The 17730-nt window shown below is 41.4% G+C and overlaps 2 protein-coding genes across 2 annotated transcripts; one reads left to right on the top strand and one right to left on the bottom strand.

Annotated features, from left to right (window-relative positions):
• Window positions 1-1333: 1333 nt before the first annotated feature.
• glrx3 (glutaredoxin 3) lies at window positions 1334-12510 on the bottom strand. Its single transcript, XM_066693314.1, has 11 exons — window positions 12370-12510; window positions 11004-11112; window positions 8699-8773; window positions 7657-7858; window positions 4655-4827; window positions 4119-4180; window positions 3979-4036; window positions 3061-3113; window positions 2344-2383; window positions 2042-2134; window positions 1334-1545 (listed from the first exon to the last, which is right to left on the bottom strand). The coding sequence occupies exons 1-11, from the start codon at window positions 12432-12434 to the stop codon at window positions 1495-1497; spliced, it is 981 nt and encodes a 326-aa protein (XP_066549411.1). The 5' UTR covers window positions 12435-12510; the 3' UTR covers window positions 1334-1494.
• An 856-nt stretch (window positions 12511-13366) lies between these two features.
• LOC136716021 (uncharacterized protein C10orf143) lies at window positions 13367-16451 on the top strand. Its single transcript, XM_066693494.1, has 4 exons — window positions 13367-13685; window positions 14412-14576; window positions 15146-15208; window positions 15626-16451. The coding sequence occupies exons 1-4, from the start codon at window positions 13596-13598 to the stop codon at window positions 15653-15655; spliced, it is 348 nt and encodes a 115-aa protein (XP_066549591.1). The 5' UTR covers window positions 13367-13595; the 3' UTR covers window positions 15656-16451.
• The last annotated feature ends 1279 nt before the right edge of the window (window positions 16452-17730 follow it).

The following is a 17730-nucleotide window of genomic DNA, read 5'->3' as shown; positions in this document are numbered from 1 at the left end:
AGTTCAATTTAAGGAATCACCACTCCATCTTGTGGCCAAAACCAGCAGTTTCAAGTTAACCAGACTACAGAATGAAAGTTCTGGCAAAGGGGCTCATTTAATTCTGTGGCAACTTATGAGTTATGTAACTGCAACACCATTTAAAAAAGAAAAGAAAAGGTACCCACTGCTATATTCCTTGAATGCTAAGGTATATTGTCAAAAGTGTAGAGTTGAGAACAAGGGCAGTGATGTTCAGACTGTACAATGCACTAGTTAGAGCTCATCTGGATACTGTGGACAGTTCTGGGCTCCACACTTCAAGAAAGATATCGCTGCTCTAGAGGTAGTTCAGAGGAGAGCACCCAGACTTATTCCAGGTCTGAAGGGAATGTCCTACTGAGAGACTGAGGAACTGAACCTTTTCACCCTGGAACAGAGGAGACTACGTGGGGACTTGATCCAAGTCTTCAACATCATGAAAGGCATCGACCACATCAAACCAGAGGAGCTTTTCCAGATCAGCAGGGACACACGCACCCGGGACAGAAATGGAAATTGGGCTTCAAGGCATTCAGGACAGAAAACAGGAGACACTTCTTCACACAGAGAGGCGTCACAATCTGAACAAACTCCCCAGCGATGTGGCTGAAGAGACAATTTGGGAACATTCAGAAACAGACTGGATAGGATCCTTGATCACTTAGTTATTAATGGACACCAAACGAGCACGATGGGGCGAATGGGCTCCTCTCGATTGGACACTGTCTTATGTTCTTTCGTTCTTAAACTTGTTTTTACCTTTTAACAAACAGTTGGGCCTTTTATTTTTAATAGGTGCCTTAAAATAAAGCCACGACTGGGACTGGTCTGGCTCATGCACAGGACGTCAGCCGCAGAGAGGCCGGGTCTGTCCAGGGAGCGGTAATTAAGTGGCAGGACCACAGGTGTGCCTATTGCACCATGAAGAGGTATCTGTAAATGGGTAAATCGCATAACACGGCTCTCAGCATACCCCAGACTTGTGGAGAGAGGGCAGCTCCATTTCCAAAATATCACCGCTGGTTTATCTGTCAGATCTGTTGCACCTCCGACACTCGGCAGCACAAAATGCCTCGTTATGTTTTGATATGGCAACCGCATGGTGGAAAGCAAACGCACACTGGTACCTGTTGTCTCGAATGACGTGCTTAACTTAATGGCCCGCCCTGATGATGGAGACAATTATAATAGTCATTACATCATGTTTACATCGCCCTTTCCACATACAACACACACTGAGAGCGCAGGGACGCACACCTGCCGTAATAACACACTGAAGACACTCGCATCCCGATTAAATCCAGTGAAACAGTTTGATAGTTGTCGAGATGTTTAATACGGTTTTATAGAGAGAGTTCTGTGCGTCTGGAAGAGTTACAGACAACAGATTCAATCCTAGCGGTTATGGAAGGAAAGTCTAGGATTGTCGGCAATAGTTTTGTTCCCCAGCCCTTGAGCGCTTTGCCCCGGACACTAGCTGCCTCCTTTCAAGACAGACTGAAGCTCTCCGCTCTCTTTCAGCTCCTGCAAAGAAACAGACCAAGAATGAACACGTTACACAACTGTCCTTTTCCTGGAGAGAGAGAGAGAGAGAGAGAGAGAGAGAGAGAAGTCTATATATTTGTTACTATGTATCAAACTTAGAGCAACACATTGCACAATCAAATAACAGCTTCAATAAAACAGGCAGTTCTTCAGTTCAAATACACTATTAATGTCCAATAACTTGTCTTTTAATAGAATTTGATCAACTGTCTGTAAATAAACACGTTTTTGCTTCCTAACGGGGGGGGGGGGGACTGGGTGTCAGCCAGGACACGTTCATTACGGCATTATTTACTGTAAACTGCATTCCTCACAGGAAGAGCTTCAGAGACACCAGGTGGGAAAGTGAAGGTACTGCAAGAGAAACCTCTGTATCTCAGCCTCCAGAAGAAAAGGGTTCATTATATAAGTGTCTCTTCTACACATTTATACAAGAATGAACATACTTGACTATGCAACATATCAAATATTGTACCTTCACTATATCAAGTCCACCGACGAGTTCACCTTTCACGTATAACTGAGGGTATGTCGGCCAGTTGGAGTAGGTTTTCAATCCCTGTCTGACCTATAAACACGATATTGATACACACACGAAATTATACAGATGATTTTCAACAGCAATTTCATAAAAAGGCGTACAGTGATCTCGTCAGCCTCAGCATCTAAACATGTCAGTGCCCATTTTTCATGGAAATAAAGTATTTCCATCCAAAACTACATAAAACGCATTGAATTCATAAAAAAGGCCTGCCGGATCATCCGATTGTAACCCACCTCTTCGTCTTGCAGAATATCGAAGGTGTCGTAATCGATACTGGAAGAAATACAGAGAGAAGTCAAACGTTGAAGAATGTCACAAGTCACAGAGCAGGTCTGTTTTTGTTTTCAAATCACAGCCTGACCAATAAGGTCGCGCAGAAGTGTGAACGTACTGAAAAACCGAGACTGAACTCAGTATCTGAGACCCCCTTTCTGTTATTAACATTATGCTGTGAGTTATATCTTTCCCAGTCTGTATTTTGCCAGTCAAATCATATTTGTTTCTTGCAAGCAATGCAGCACCTACATATACAGCTCTGGAAAAAATTAAGAGAACACTGACAAGTTTTCTTAAATCAGCATCTCCACATGTATGGCAGCCGTTCCATTCCATTCATAATTTTATTTGGAATTTGTGAGAAATGTTGTGAGCAGTTTATGGAATAAAACAAAAATGTTAATTTTACCTAAACACATACCTATAAATAGTAAAACCAGAGAAGCTGATAATTCTGCAGTGCTCTCTTATTTGTATATGCTGTAATGAAGACTTTACATATTATAAAAAAATGACACTTCTTATTGGAAATTACTTTTCCAAAACTTCAGGCAGACTTCTGTTTCAGAGAGGATTTAAAGTTACCAGGCTTTAGTGCTTTAGGATGGCTCAGGTTTGTGATTAAGAAAAATAGTATTTCCAATTAAACTTGGGAAGAAAACAAAAAGCCTTACCCTGCGCCGTTCATTATTTCCAGAATCTGACGACTGAATCCACATTTAGCCATCTATATATGGAAAAATAGCAACATAAAACAGAGGTGAGGAGATGTCCTCTGTATGATGCAACACTCTTACTATGATGCGTTCAGACTTAAATCCAAAGGGGAAGTCGTCACGATTTCACCTCATCAAACATTTTCACATTTGATTCTCAAACACACGTCTCACAAGCAGCGTCTCGTGCCAACCGACGCACTGTAAGGCGTTGCAACTTCAAAGGACAGACTCCGGTCTCTGGTTTTCAAATTAACGTCAGAGTGATTCAGGAATGATGAATATACTCAGAGCTCGGCCCCTCAAATCCACTCAAGATAAAGGAGAGATGGACCGATCAGAGAAGAGGGCCGCTGCCTGGGCCACTGAACTCCGAACAACGTGGCCCAGCTCTCGTGCATCAGGTTACATTTACTACCGCCAATAAAGAAACCACTTTCATTCAATCTTTTAAGAAACGGTTGGCAAAAGTGAATAGAGATGCTTATCAGAAAAAGACTCGCAAGTGAGGGACACATGGGACCAACTTTAAACTACCACAAAGATTTTCTTTAATCCACCGGGCATACAAATCCATATTTTATATATATATATATATATATATATATATATATATATATATAAAGAAAGAAAGAGAAAGAAACCAGCCTCTCTTTTCCATCAATGCAGAAGAGCAATCTCTTTATTGATAAAACAATGGTAGGTGTGTATTGTAGTTGAATACACTGATGTTTATTTCCCTCCTTCCCTGCTGTGATTATTCGGGTCAAGGTGACATTGTGGATGTTGTGTGGGATTAAACTCTGCCAGTAACAACGCACTCTCTCACACACTCACACTCACACTCACACACCTCGGTTCACAGGCTCTTCTCACCTCTTTATTTCCCTTCATGAACAGCATAACCGGCTTCTTGTTTATAAGTGCCTTCAACCTGGTGCAGAAGAGAAGATCAATCCTTGTAGAGGGTTTATTTATGTCTTTAATTTCTCAGTGTGTGTGTGCATTTTGCGTACCTATGCTCCAGCGTCACTGCCTTCGGGCAGGTGTTCTCCAGCTCCCCGGATTCGACGAGTTCCTAAAATAGAAATAAATATAACTCAAGAGCCAGGTCCCTGCTCGGCAACAGCCATTTATAACGGAGTGGAGAAAGAAGCGCCACTGTTTACACCAGGTATCGTCTCACACAGAAAGGTGGGCCGCAGCCTGGAGAAAAAAAAAACACCCCCGTCTCAGCCCCGGCACAGCAGGACCCCCCAATCCTGGCGGCACAGGTGGACAATTCCCTTAATGGGGGAGGGGCAATGTGGAGCGGCCCCGGCGGTAATTATTAAACGGAGCTGGTGAGTGTGTTAGCAGGCTCTCGCCACGGGGAAGCCCCCCGGCCGATCCGGCCCACCTCCCCCAGCAGGAGGCCTCGTGTCTTTAAGTGGGGATCGGCTCAGCGGGGATGTAGCGGGGAATGAAACAATGAGGAGAACAAATAAGCAACGCTGAGGGGATAATTTGCTCTAGCACCGGTCGCCCCCGCCCCCTCCCGGTCCGCACAAACCTTCACGATATCCAGCCCGCCCACCAGCTCTCCGTTGACGTAGACCTGGGGGTAAGTGGGCCAGTTGGAGAAGGTCTTCAGGCCCTGCCGTACCTCCTCGTCCGACAGGATGTCGAAGCTGCTGTATTGGATGGCGTGCTGCTTAAAGATCTCCACGATCTGCCGGCTGAACCCTGAAAAGGCGGACGTGTGGTTTAGAGGAGTGAGACTAGCCTTTGAAATGTATGTTTTAGGTTGTTTTATGCCCCCCAAAAACATAATTTTGTTGCTCATTTCTAAAATATCACTGGTGTCTTGATAGAAACAGACTTTGTGGGAATATTTAGTCATTATGTATGAGCAGCTTTAGCAAACAAAGTCACAGTATTTTGTCCTACGCTTTACACGGCATCCAAGTTTAAGCAATATTATCAATAGTGGCTTTATAGTCTGAAACATATGGAAAGGATTGGGGGGGGAAGTGATACACCTCCATTTAATTGAGATTTTTCAAAGCTTCATATAAAACAGCTTCTGTGTTTGGGGTTGGGGGAAGGGAGATGGGGGGGTAACCAATAAAATGTAATAAAGTATGTTCAGATTAAATTCACAGTGTCTTATTAGAAAATAAAATAACCATCAATAAGCCATCATTATTAATGCCTCCCGCACAACTTTCATTTTAGATCATTTAAAAACTCATTTAAAGACACTATTGATCAAGGGTCATAGTTTATCCAATTAAAAAACAATGGAAATTAAGTAGGGCAAATAATATTAAGATAGCTACAGGCTGCGGGTCTGCGGGGAATTCAACTTGCAGTTTTAAAATCAATCTCACTCACGCCGAGCGCCATAAAGATTATTTCATGATTTTCTCGAAAACAATTAAAAAAAATCACACGTAAATGTTTATATTCACCGGGATGCCGCTGACCTCCCATTACGGGTTTTAAAGTAAAGCGATCAAATTTTCAAACAGGCATCTCCATGGCAGGTATCTCGACACCTTGCTTTCATGTTAAAGAAAACATTCGAAGCCCAGGAAGATAACTTTGATCTTCTCCGCATTGCAGCTTCAGCGGTGCGTTGCGGCCCGTGGGGTAAGCGCGTTTGCTTTGGGCTTTCATTGTTAAATATAAGCTCCTACATGCCCCTGTCTTCATCTATGATGTAAAGTGATGTGTTTTATTTATATTTGTGGTGCGCCGTTGCAAGGAGTGCGTTTTCTCCCCTGCTTTCTCTAAAGTAAGGTGAAGTGTTAACTTCATGTAGGGCCTGCAGTAAAATACTGATTCTGATATTTGCCATTCATCTGGGAATTCATTATAAAACAGCTAGAGGCTGGATGCTGATGGTTATTCAGTTGCCAATATATTAACTTGTTTCTATTACACCCGGCAAACAAGCAGACCAGCTGCCTTCTCTGGCTGTAGGCAACATCTACCAGACAAGGAAGATTGATTGGTGGCGTTTTGTTTTTTAAGGGTCAGGGATGCGCGCTGCAGACGTTGTGCTCCGGGATAAGCAGCATTAAAGCTGTATTTCTTCTGCGCCTTTCTTTATTTTTCTGTTCCCGTTATGCAGACGTTGGAAATAAAAGTGCGTTTGTGTTCAACTCTTTGAAAAGGCTGCTTTTCATTCGGCGCACGGAGGGCGACGGGCTTCTCTTAAACATCTACTAAAGCTTTCGTCAGGAAACGGTGTTTTATTAAGATGCTTTCGCAGACAAACGAGCAACAAATGTATCGCCGTGGTCAGCCGATTCAGATAAGTGGGTGAATCTCTCCGACGTGTTCAGATGTATTTTCTCCAACAGAAGAAGATTAAAGTGTTTGAAATGTAAAGTTAAAGGTTCACTGCTGAAGAGTTCGGTCACCCTTTTCCTCCCATCCAGGGCAATCCATAAACAAACCAACAAAAACACACAAACTACGCTGAGTAGAGGAAATAAAGACACTGGAGCTCAGAAAATACAACAATCGCTCTTTTCTCAATATATCACAGGTACACAAAGGTCAGCAACAAATCAACGCTAATAACCTTCCACTAAAATACTTCCTTTTCTGTATCACTGAATGTTACATTTGAACTAGTAGAAGAACCCACCTGAAAATACCTTTATAACATCTTTAAAATTGTTTTTAAAACTGTGACTTTAAACAAAGCTTATGTAAAATATTCTGCAACAACCACGACAGGAATAGATGTACATACAAATAAATAACTGTAGATTTCACTGCATGAGGACATTGTAAAGTACTCTGCTCCAACCATAGGGGGCTCTGAACTCAATGAAATGATAAGTGGCATGCCGTACTTTATGTGAGATTTCCATCTAAACCGAAAGAAAATTGGGAAGATAAACAACAACCAAAATACATCATTAATAGTTAAATTACACACACTCAGCCACAGGATATTCTCAAACCACCATTTTGCAGTCGGCTCAATAAACCTTAAGACACTCAAGTTTGGTTTGTACATCAGACCGGTGCAATATTAATGCACTGATTTTTATTTCAGACTTGCCCCGATTACGGAGCCTCGATCCAGCTGCGATGCTTCAAACGGGCTCCCACCCCCCGCCTCCAACAAACCCGGCTCACAATACCGATTCCTCACTGAGCCGACGCACGGAGCGGGCCATGCGAGGACAAATCGATGGCATATCGACACACGGTTAAGAAGATACATATTTCTCCAGACACTAAGAGACCCAAGACGGTGTGAAGACAATCTATACCAGCCCTTTCACCAGTGTCAGTGAAATACCCACGGTGGCCAGGGTGAATGCAATCTTTAAACCTGATTTCAGATCAATAAATTAACTGAACTCGCTAATCGCCTTACTGTTCGTCTCAGATCTCACGCTGTGTGCGATTTAGAGGTCCTTTAAATATTTAACACGCAGCCCCCGCAGGACAACAATTGTGCACCAACCCCTGCAAACAGTCAAATTAGTACCCCGTGGTGTTTCGCCGGACCCCCCCGCACACACACAAACACTGCGATGTTTTTACCACAGCGGGGCTCCTGGGGGGATCCCTTCATGAACAGCATGCAGGGTGCGGCATTGATCAGCTTCTTCAGACGCTCATTAAGACCCTCCTTCGCCGGCGCCCCGGATCCAGCGGGAACCGCGGTGCTGGACGCCAGACGCTGGACTTTCTTGGTCAGCTCCGGGGCGTGGGCCCCGTCCAGCCTGTCAATCCGCTCGCAGTTCTGGGGACGACAGGAAAAAACCTCCGCCATCGATTGTTCAAACAGACTCCCTTTTCTTTTTTCTCTTCTTGTTTGTTTAGTTATCTTTTTCGTGTTGGTTTAGTTTGCGTCTGCTGTTTTTTTCCTTGCGAGAGGCCAGATGAGAGCAGTTGTCCTTTTGAAGACTTACACCTCAGGGTTATTCCGCACACTGGACATGTTAAATTGGCGGTGAAGGCAGGTCTCTCAGAGAACTGTAATCCCCCAATTATTTTCCTAAATCCTGACCTCAGGTATTCTTCACCTAAGCAGAGTCAGTCCCTCAGCTGCTTGACTACCTCGATTAAATGTTCTGTAGCTCCCTCTGACAGGACTTAGTTTTCCTCAGTTACAATCGCTGATAAACATTTTAAAACCCTTTTATAATGTGTGAAGAAATTATCAATTGTTACCAACTTATTACAAAATATATATGACAAGCTGTAACCTTCAAAGAAATCAACAAAAGTAATTATTTAATAATGTGTAGAGTCAAATACAGAATCATAATACAGAGGGTTTGTCTGCTGGGTTTATTTTCCACCTGATATCTCTTGGATATACATGTTATAATGTTTACAACTATATCTACAATATAATAGAGGTACAAAATAACAATACAAACATCACAATAATGATAACAGAGGAGGAGAGGTCTACATTGCACTATATTATGGAATTAGAATGTATTAAACGGAATTGGAATTGTGGGTAGAATTGTAATTTATCTTTCTTTAATCAACTGATCCAAACTCTGGTTCTAATCGATTAAGATGCACAATAGGCCAAGAGTGGCGGGGACCTAAGAAGTCTCATGCTTACCTTAAAAAAGAGGAAAGTGGGGACGGAGCTAATCTCATATTTCTCGGACACCTCAGGCACCGCTTCTGCTTCCAGCTGGTAGGGAAAGAAAGCGAAACCATGTTTAATTTGCGTGCTCTCCCAGTGCCAGGCAGACCAGTCGTTCTCTCCAAAATGTTAATTGGGAGGAACAGGTTATATAAATCAGTCGTACGGCTCAATCCCCTCAGCAGAGGATTTCTACAACGACAAGGAAGATAACATTCCTCTTGAAAACAAAGAGTGGACGGATCTCACGGGGATCTGATGATAAAACAAGTATCTAATGAGGACCAAGGGTGAAAGCTAGGATGCTGAAGGAAACTGAACTCCGTGCAACACTGAACACGCATTGTTGTTGTTGTTTTTTATCCTTTTGAACACTTTTCTAGTTCAAAACCGAGCCTAGAAGGAAATGCACATTGTCCTACACCTCTGTGAGATCTGCACTGAGATGCACTTCACCCATTCAAGAGTCACTTGCACGGTCACAGGAAGCTGCCGTAGCAGGGGGGTTTCACCCCACCTACAGTGACTACAATGTCAAAACGGGTTCAGAGGTTTTTATTTTACTACACATTTCGAAAAGTGCCCCCAGGCGCAGAACGAGAATTTTGATGCACTACCGACCCAGTAAATTTTCAATCGTATTTAGCTATGAGATATTGAAATCCATAAATCACTGACCCCAGTTATGTCATGATTACAGCACTTATTTTCCGCCTTTGGCAAATCTCGCCGTTTGCTCTATTGACAAAATCCATGGACCAGTACATCATAACTGACACACACTTACAGAGACCTTTGCGATTATAAAGAAAAAATAGGATTTTTCGCTATTGCTATTGCTTTTTCTCTCTCTCTCTCTTGCAAGTTGAGTTTCTATATTGATGCATATTTCATAAGACACATTACAGCGAATTAGATAGTAAATGTCGAACCGTGTGTGTGACCTGTTAGATTTCTGAACGGATGTGGAGAGAGAGAGAGAGAGAGAGAGAGAGAGAGAGAGAGAAAGTTTTCATTCATTTCGTACAGAACTGTCTTTGCCAATAAAACAGCTGGACAAACAACAAAGATGTTAAAAATAGATGTAAGCTGTCAACACAAATCACAGCTAATAAAATATTGTTTTAAATGAAGATTGTGTCGTTTAAGCATCCTACGAAGACTGAAGTTGATTAATAACATGATGTAATAGGGAACATATTTTTTTATAACGCAAACCAAGAACAAAGTGCTAAAGACAACATGAATGGCCAGCAATGGAAATGTTACAATAAGCCCGTGCCGAAGTGCACTACAGTGGAATAGCTCCGGGGTATTTATGTGCATGCAGTCAGAGGAGCTGCCACCCCAAATCAGCGGATTTGCAAGATTACTATTAAGCAAAGGGGTCCCGCACAACCAGAGGGGAGCTGAGGGTCTTTATCATATATTTGAATCTATCCTTGTGCCTGAATCTATAGATAATAAGACAGCGCTGGCAGGCAAGGTCACAGACAGCCAGTAGCCCCAGCGCAGCCGGGTCCTCGGGGGGCCGAGGTGGAAAGGGGATCTCGTGAGTTTTGAATAGAGCAGGAAGAATTCAAGGGTAGAAATAGGGGGTGGTGTGGGGGGGGGGGGCAAGAAAATCTATTAAAATGAAAAATTATATTGCTGGGTTGCTGGTATCAAGCAGACCTTGCAGAAAGAAAAAAAAAAACAGATCAATCAATCACTGACCTGTGTTCACTTTAAATTACAAAAACCAATCCTGAACTGCTGGCAGATCACTTTTGAAAAAAGCCAGGTTCAGCCCTGGTGCCAGGAAAAGTAACTAGCGCCATTAGTGGCCCAAAAGCAATTTTAAGCTTCCTAAAAACAGTTTACTCAGTGGCAACTCAAAGCCTGGAAAAGTTCCCGAACTTCCATTCTTTACTAAACCACCGGCTCCGATTCACTACAGAGAGAGAGATTCGCACGGTCTTTGATCAACGATTACATTTCGAAACGGACAAATGTATACAGACCCTTCCTATGGCATCCCATTTATTTTTTACTTAATATTCAAAACTTGCATCCTCAAACCAAACAATTTTAAGGGTAAGTTTAAAGTAACTGTCAGCAAAAAAAGTATTCCAGTGTCAAGAAACATAGCAAACGTGATCATTTATAATCTGATATATAGTCTTTATAGTCTTATTTATAGTAGTCATACCACCCCTTTCATTTAAGTAGGTACTGTTTTGCATATATATGTTTGTCTATTAACAAAACTATTAGCCAAGCGCTGAAGTGTAAATACCTTCACAAAAGTCACTTGTGAATGTTCCTTCGCCAGCTCTGCCATAACATCGTTCATCTGGGTGCACTGAGGGGCCCATGGTGCCAGAAAATGAACCACCACCAGCGATCTGACAGGAAACAGAACAGTGCGTCTATTATAAAACTATAATAATAAACTTACACTGAAACATGTACTTTTACAACCTCTATTCTACCCTATACTTCAACTTAATGTCACAAATGTCAGATTTACTATGACTTGGCTGTAATTGGCAGCTATTAGCTAGCACCCCTGTGTCTGCCACTTAGATCGGATATATAAATTACTTCCTTATGTTGTATTAAACATTGTGAACACCATACAAATGAAAATGTGAAAGCACGGCTCACTCTACATACAGACCCTACAACTGACCGAAAAATACTTGTGCATGTGTCTATGGATGGTGCAGTAAAATATATATATGTACAGGTGCACATTTCTTAGAAGTGAATGTGGTTATAATACACTAGAAAATATTTATTGGAAAGGTTCAAACGTTGGATAGCATATACAACTGAATCCTTAAGTGAAGTAAAACGTATTGAGCATAAACAAGCTGTTGCGTTGGTGTAAGCTGTTTCAGTTCAGCACGGGTGGTCTGGGGTGTGCTGTGTTAAACGCACTTTGCTGACACACCGGTGTGTTGTTGACATCGCGCACGGTCACATGGTCACACACGAGACAATTCTGCAAAGCCGGGCATTGGGCTTTATTGGAGGGTTTTGTTTGCTTGTTAATTTTTAAAATATTACAGTTCTCGTGTTTCAAAAGCCAACCCCCACCACACACACACACATATGTAAGTAAAAATGTACAATAGAGAAGACAGGAACAAGTCGCACTGGCGGGCAGGTGAAAACGCAGACCAGGCCCGGGACGCGCCCGTCAGTCGGGACACATCATGACATGGAAATAGTTTATTGTGTTTAATATACAGCTCGAATAAATGCCTTCTGCCTGCGTGGTGGGGGGTTGTTACTGTGTGTCGTCATACGTGTCTTTAATCTGAATTCACGTAACGCTGCAGCTCCCACCAGGTCAGTATTGCTCACATTAGATTGCAACACATCGTGTTGTTGTTTTACACAAGCAATGCACCTTTCAATTTTATATGCACACATGTTTTTTAACGTACATTTTAAGGATAAAGCCTCCTCAGTACTGGTTATTTGTTATTGTCTCCTATGTTTCACTTCCCTGTCAGTGTTTATGCAGACCATCCCTGCAGACAGTGACTTTGAATTGTAGAGCAAACGCTCGTTTCACACTCCTGTATTATTATATTTTCAAAGCGTGCTTGTACGGGTGTCCTGCACAGAGGAGGTTAATGGCCGGTACGTACTTGCCAGCTTTCTTGAGCAAATCCTCGAACTGCTGCGAAGAAGAAGCGTCCACCAGAGCCGCCATGCTGCCAGGCCTGCGCAATCGAGCGCGGAGCGGCTGCGCTGCGCGGGTTAGAGATGCCCAGACATTACTAGCGGCACCGGAGCATCCAAGTTCAGAGTAAGCGATTCATTCTGCATATATTACTTTTTTCATTTTTTTTTATTATTATTATTCCGGTTAATTGAATGCGGATTTCTAGGTCAACCACAACGTTATTATTACGTTAAATGCTAAATGTTAATTCCTACAAATGCTCTGCAACAAACAAATATCGATTCGAAATCACAATCACATAAACGGAAATATTACCCATGTGTGTAGAGTATATATTGTTAGGGTCACCAGTAACATGCATGCTAACCTGTAGTGTGTACAGTTAAAATAAACTATAAAAATCGTTCACATAAAGCCCATGTCTTAATGCCGTCTCAACATTAGCATTTTTAAAATAATAATTGCTTTAACTGATATAGGTCCATTCACTTGAATGGCACTACCCTGACTTACAGGACAATAAAAAGGTGTCGTATGGGCCAGTTTAAGAGTCTAACCTGATTAAGTAATCACTCGTAAATCACATGCATAATATTCACAAAATTAATAATCACAAGTGTATTTAAAACACTGATATGATACACATGTTTGGGATATAGTGAAGGGGAGACATGAAAGGGTATAAAGAACAATCTCAAAGTAGATGTCGACGGGTAGGGAATTGCAGTATTTTGCCCCTCACAAATATGGCCGCGTTGCTGTTGCGCAGATCTGCAGAATCCCGCCGATCCCATTGGTGCAACCGCGCAGAACTGCGGACATCTGCGCCACACGACTGCGACCTGTAGTTTTACCGTGTGCGTCCTAGCGTCATGTGCTAAGCGTGCGATCTGATTGGTGGTTGTGCTCCCTGTACGTCTAATCTGATTGGTGGTTGTGCTTCCTGGGTGGCAGAAAGAGCTAATGAGAAAAGTCTCAAGGTTTGATGTGAGACTTTCAAAGGGCATGGGAACTTAAAACACAACAAGGAAGTGTACCTGAAGGATCAATCAAAGCGCTGTATACAATATATCTTAATAGACATAAAGTATATATATTGTGTTTGTTTTTGCATAAAACCAATTAGCTGCTCAGTCGTGGGTATTTGGTGAAGATCGCTGCAAGTCCTGTATTAACCTGGGAGACACAATGGCAGTTTCCATGGATTGTGTGATTGCGGGTCAGAATAAACGGCGCCATGAGCTAGAGCTGGAAAACTGGCAGCATTTAAATCCAGCGGTAAGTGTTTATATTGGCTATATATTATAAAACGTGTTTTGACCCCTATTGCAATATGAACGGGTCAAAATGTGTAAAGCGTTGTTCTCATGGGTGTTTATGAACCCAGATTTCGCGGTTAACTAGCTACACGTGAAGCCATGCGTTTGTGCTCGTTACAAAGTGTGCTCTAGAACGGCTCGTTACAAAGTGTGCTCTAGAACGGCCCGTTACAAAGTGTGCTCTAGAACGGCCCGTTACAAAGTGTGCTCTAGAACGGCCCGTTACAAAGTGTGCTCTCATCACTATGTTTTATAATCCTCGATGCACATGTGATACTATTTTTAGTGTTGGCAAGGGGGTTGCCAGCATAGCTGTGGCAGTGCCAGTTAATCCGTGGCAATTAACTCGTCTCAAGTAACGCAATGCACTTAGTTGTAAAGTGCAGTGTCTTTTTTTTTATAGGGGGTGACAACATTTATACTGTTTGCATCAAACTTCGTCATGATTTGGACATGCAACCCCCCTAAAGTCACTAAACAAAGACAGCAGTTAACTGAGTGAAAGTATTCCAGTTTGTTTGTCTGAGATCCTTTTGGTCTTTTGTTTTGTCACTGAGACTTTGTTGTCCTTTGAGATAGTGTTGTGCATTAAACACTATCTTATCTTTACAATATCTTCATTTGCCAGCACTGTAAAGATGATTCCAAGGGTTCAGTCCTCAGCAGCTGTTGTCCTGTCTTTCAGAAGCGGTTTTGTGGCGCTTTGGGCAGATGTGAGCAGTTTGAAAATGGCGCTGTGGCTGAAAGCCCCATGGAGACCTGGGACCCACAGCAGCCAGGACTTCCACAGGATCCCTGTGTGAACAGCCCGGCGTCTCTCACTTTCACTGCCAGCCAGAGCCACGACATGGTATGGGGATTATTCTTGCACTGCTTTTAGTCAGTGTTGTACATACACTGTATTTAAATCAGCTTCTTGATTTCCCCTAGTTTTAAATTGCATAATGAGTACCTGGTATAGTATTCTTTTGATTGTACCTGTGATTTATATATTGGACACTTGACAAACTATGTTCAGATGCTTTACTTGCGTAAAGGAACATTACACAGATGTGTTAGTTGTTAATTCTCATTCTTAATTGAGAAAATGGTTAATTTAATTGCCCTTGTTTTGTTTTGTGACACATGATCATAAACATGATTTTATACCCAACTCTATCATCTCATTATGGGATTGTTATACAATCTGTTGAGTTGTAAGTGTTTGATTACACATTATTTATACTTGTTTTATTACAGATTGTATCCTCTTCCTGTTCATGAAAAGTATGTGTGGAATTCAGCTATTCCTGGTTTCTTATCACATGTGTATTTTGAGGGAACGGTTATGGTTAAAGATTACAATTCTGTGCTTTTTTTATGTGACTATAAAATAATCTCTGCCACATTTACCTCACTGTCTCCATTTCTTTTCACTAGAACACTGTGTCTCAGTGTGGTGGTTTAGCACAGCCCTGTGTACGATGCCTGGCTGGGGAGTCTGTAAGTTTACGCTCTGTACTTGCATTGTTCTTGTTTCACTAACCGTTTACAATCTTAGTTCTCTCTGACGTGTTTGTAATGGTGTTGTAAATGGAAATGCTGATCAACTGAAATATAGGGGATTCCAAAATGTGTGGTGGGCTTCCATAGCTTCCCTGCTGACTGGCCATTAGACCACACACAGTAGTGATAGTCCACCCCTGACAGCTGCAAAAGTATCTGAGTTTGTTGCGATGAAGTTAGTAGATCTACCTTCACAATCAGCACATTGTTGTCCACCAGTTGAGACTGCATGGCAGAAACTTTCAGCGATGGTTTCCTCTTGCTTATTCAGAAGGAAAACAAAAGCAAATGTGAAGGGAACACAAGCCGCTGTCGTTTTTGTAGTAAATTGTTTTTTCTGTTGTATTTTTGCAGGGTCATATTAACCACATCATGGGATTCTGACACTCTGGTGCAGTGGGGATACTGAAGACCTCTCAGTGCTTCAATGGAGGATATAGGATCCACAAGTGGAGTCTCTTCACTGCACTCACCGCTCAGTGCGTTTAACGTTTCAGTCACGAAATGATACTGAGCTAATACTAGAACTGTCATTTGTTTTTGAACTAACGGGCCAGTATTCAGAAGGGCTAGATGTCTACAGTACGTCCTCAGAACCGCGGATGCCTTAAAGGAAGGGAGCCAATAACATGCCATGTGTTACCATACTGTGTTGAGACCACTAATCCTACCAAGAAGTGTTGTGCCTTATTCTGTACAGCAGTGAATCACTTCAGTTTTGTTCCTTCATTTTGAAAAATACGATTTTATTTAGGACAAATATTGTGATGATATTTTTATACTTCATCCGTGTATAGATGTATATTTGAGTTAGAATCTACTTTTAATTATCTAAAAGTACAATTATTAATATGGCGTTTTAGTATGTTTTTTTTTTATGTGAGTGGAAATCTCCTTTAATTTTTGTAAACCGAACTGCATACAACGTATGCTGGCCTTATTTAGCAAATTGATTAAACAATCTACAGCATAGTATTGTACCGGTTATGAAAATTGTTATATTGGAAGGATTTAATGATTTAGACTTTTTAATTCACAATCAACTGTTTAGGGATAAATAGGAGATTTGATGTTGGGAAATGTCAGATATCTGTATTGCGTTTTTATGTAAAGTGAAGTTTTTTTTTTACCCTAGCAGTTTAACACTTGAGAATTTTCAAATAAAATTGATTTAAAATTCCAGTGACTTAATATTTAAACCGTGAATGTGATGAATGTAAGTAGCAATTGTTACAGCTTTCTGATGTATTTTCTACAATCTAATACAGTCGGTTTCTAAGTGACACCAGTCTATCAGAGAGACTTGTAAAGGAAATGAGTGTGTGTGTGTGTGTGTGTGTGTGTTTTCACCTTGAAAATGGGTAGATAAGTGGTTTTTATGTGTATGAATCTATAAATGATTTGATTGGATATTTACAATCCACACATATTAAGATGTTATTCTTAGACCTGAAAGGAATCTGTCACATTGTCCACGACGAGAAAGAAAAACGTCTGCAAACACACAAGAATCTCTACGTATTTAGAATAGTACTTTTGAAAGGAATAACATTGTAAATAAGTAGATGTAGTTCATAAATTACGTATTGGCAATTTAGATTTTTTTTTTTTTTTTTAAAGCTTTTATTAGCACCAGATGGCACTGTGACCCTCATTTTAAACTCATTTTTGGTCCTCTGCCCATAAATACTAATTGAATCAGAACTTAATAAGGCACCTGACACTGTAGCAAATATTAGATCTAAAATGGTAGGAAAGGTCCTTGTTGGTATCGATTTAGATTTAAATTCACAATCCACCTCTGTTTTTCTTTTTTGTTTTCGGTATTCAAGGCAGTTTGGTTTGGTATTAGAGTTGAAAGAGTATTACACTTTCATAGCATATAGTGATGATACATTTCGTTACAATGATTACGTGTAATTTTCAAAGGCTGTGTGACACTCGATCATCGTGTTAATTTGGGGATTTTTGCTCTTGATTGGACTTATCTCTCGCCTATTCTCTGATTTTTAGTTTCCGCCGTGATGTTTTTGCTCTGAGAACATTTTCACGAGTGGTGTTTGTAGAGATGATAAATCTTATCGCCGCTTTCTAAGATGATGATGAGATCAATTTAATTTTAAAGCTGATTTTCTTTTTAATACCTATAAGTTTATCTCTTGTGATGTCAGTGCAACCCGCCTGCTTTGCACTCTCTCTCTCTCCCTCTGCTATTCCTTCTAGTCTTGCTTTTTGAAGTTATCTAGAAATTACTTGTAGCACAAGAGGAGCAATTGGGAAACGCTGCAGTCTGTGAAGTCAACTAAGATGGATTTAAGTGTATTACCGGCACAATCTCGGCTGCCTTCCCTCAATGCGGCCCACTATACATGGCGAAATGAGAATGTATTCGCAGACAAAGCTTGACCTAAGGGAAATGGCTACGGGAATCTAGATTTTCAATAATGTAAGACAATAAA

Source organism: Amia ocellicauda, chromosome 20 (genome assembly GCF_036373705.1).
Source record: "Amia ocellicauda isolate fAmiCal2 chromosome 20, fAmiCal2.hap1, whole genome shotgun sequence".
In the NCBI taxonomy this organism is placed as follows: Eukaryota; Metazoa; Chordata; class Actinopteri; order Amiiformes; family Amiidae; genus Amia; species Amia ocellicauda.
The sequence above is the reverse complement of the archived record's forward strand: the minus strand, read 5'-3'. Positions and strand labels throughout refer to the sequence as shown.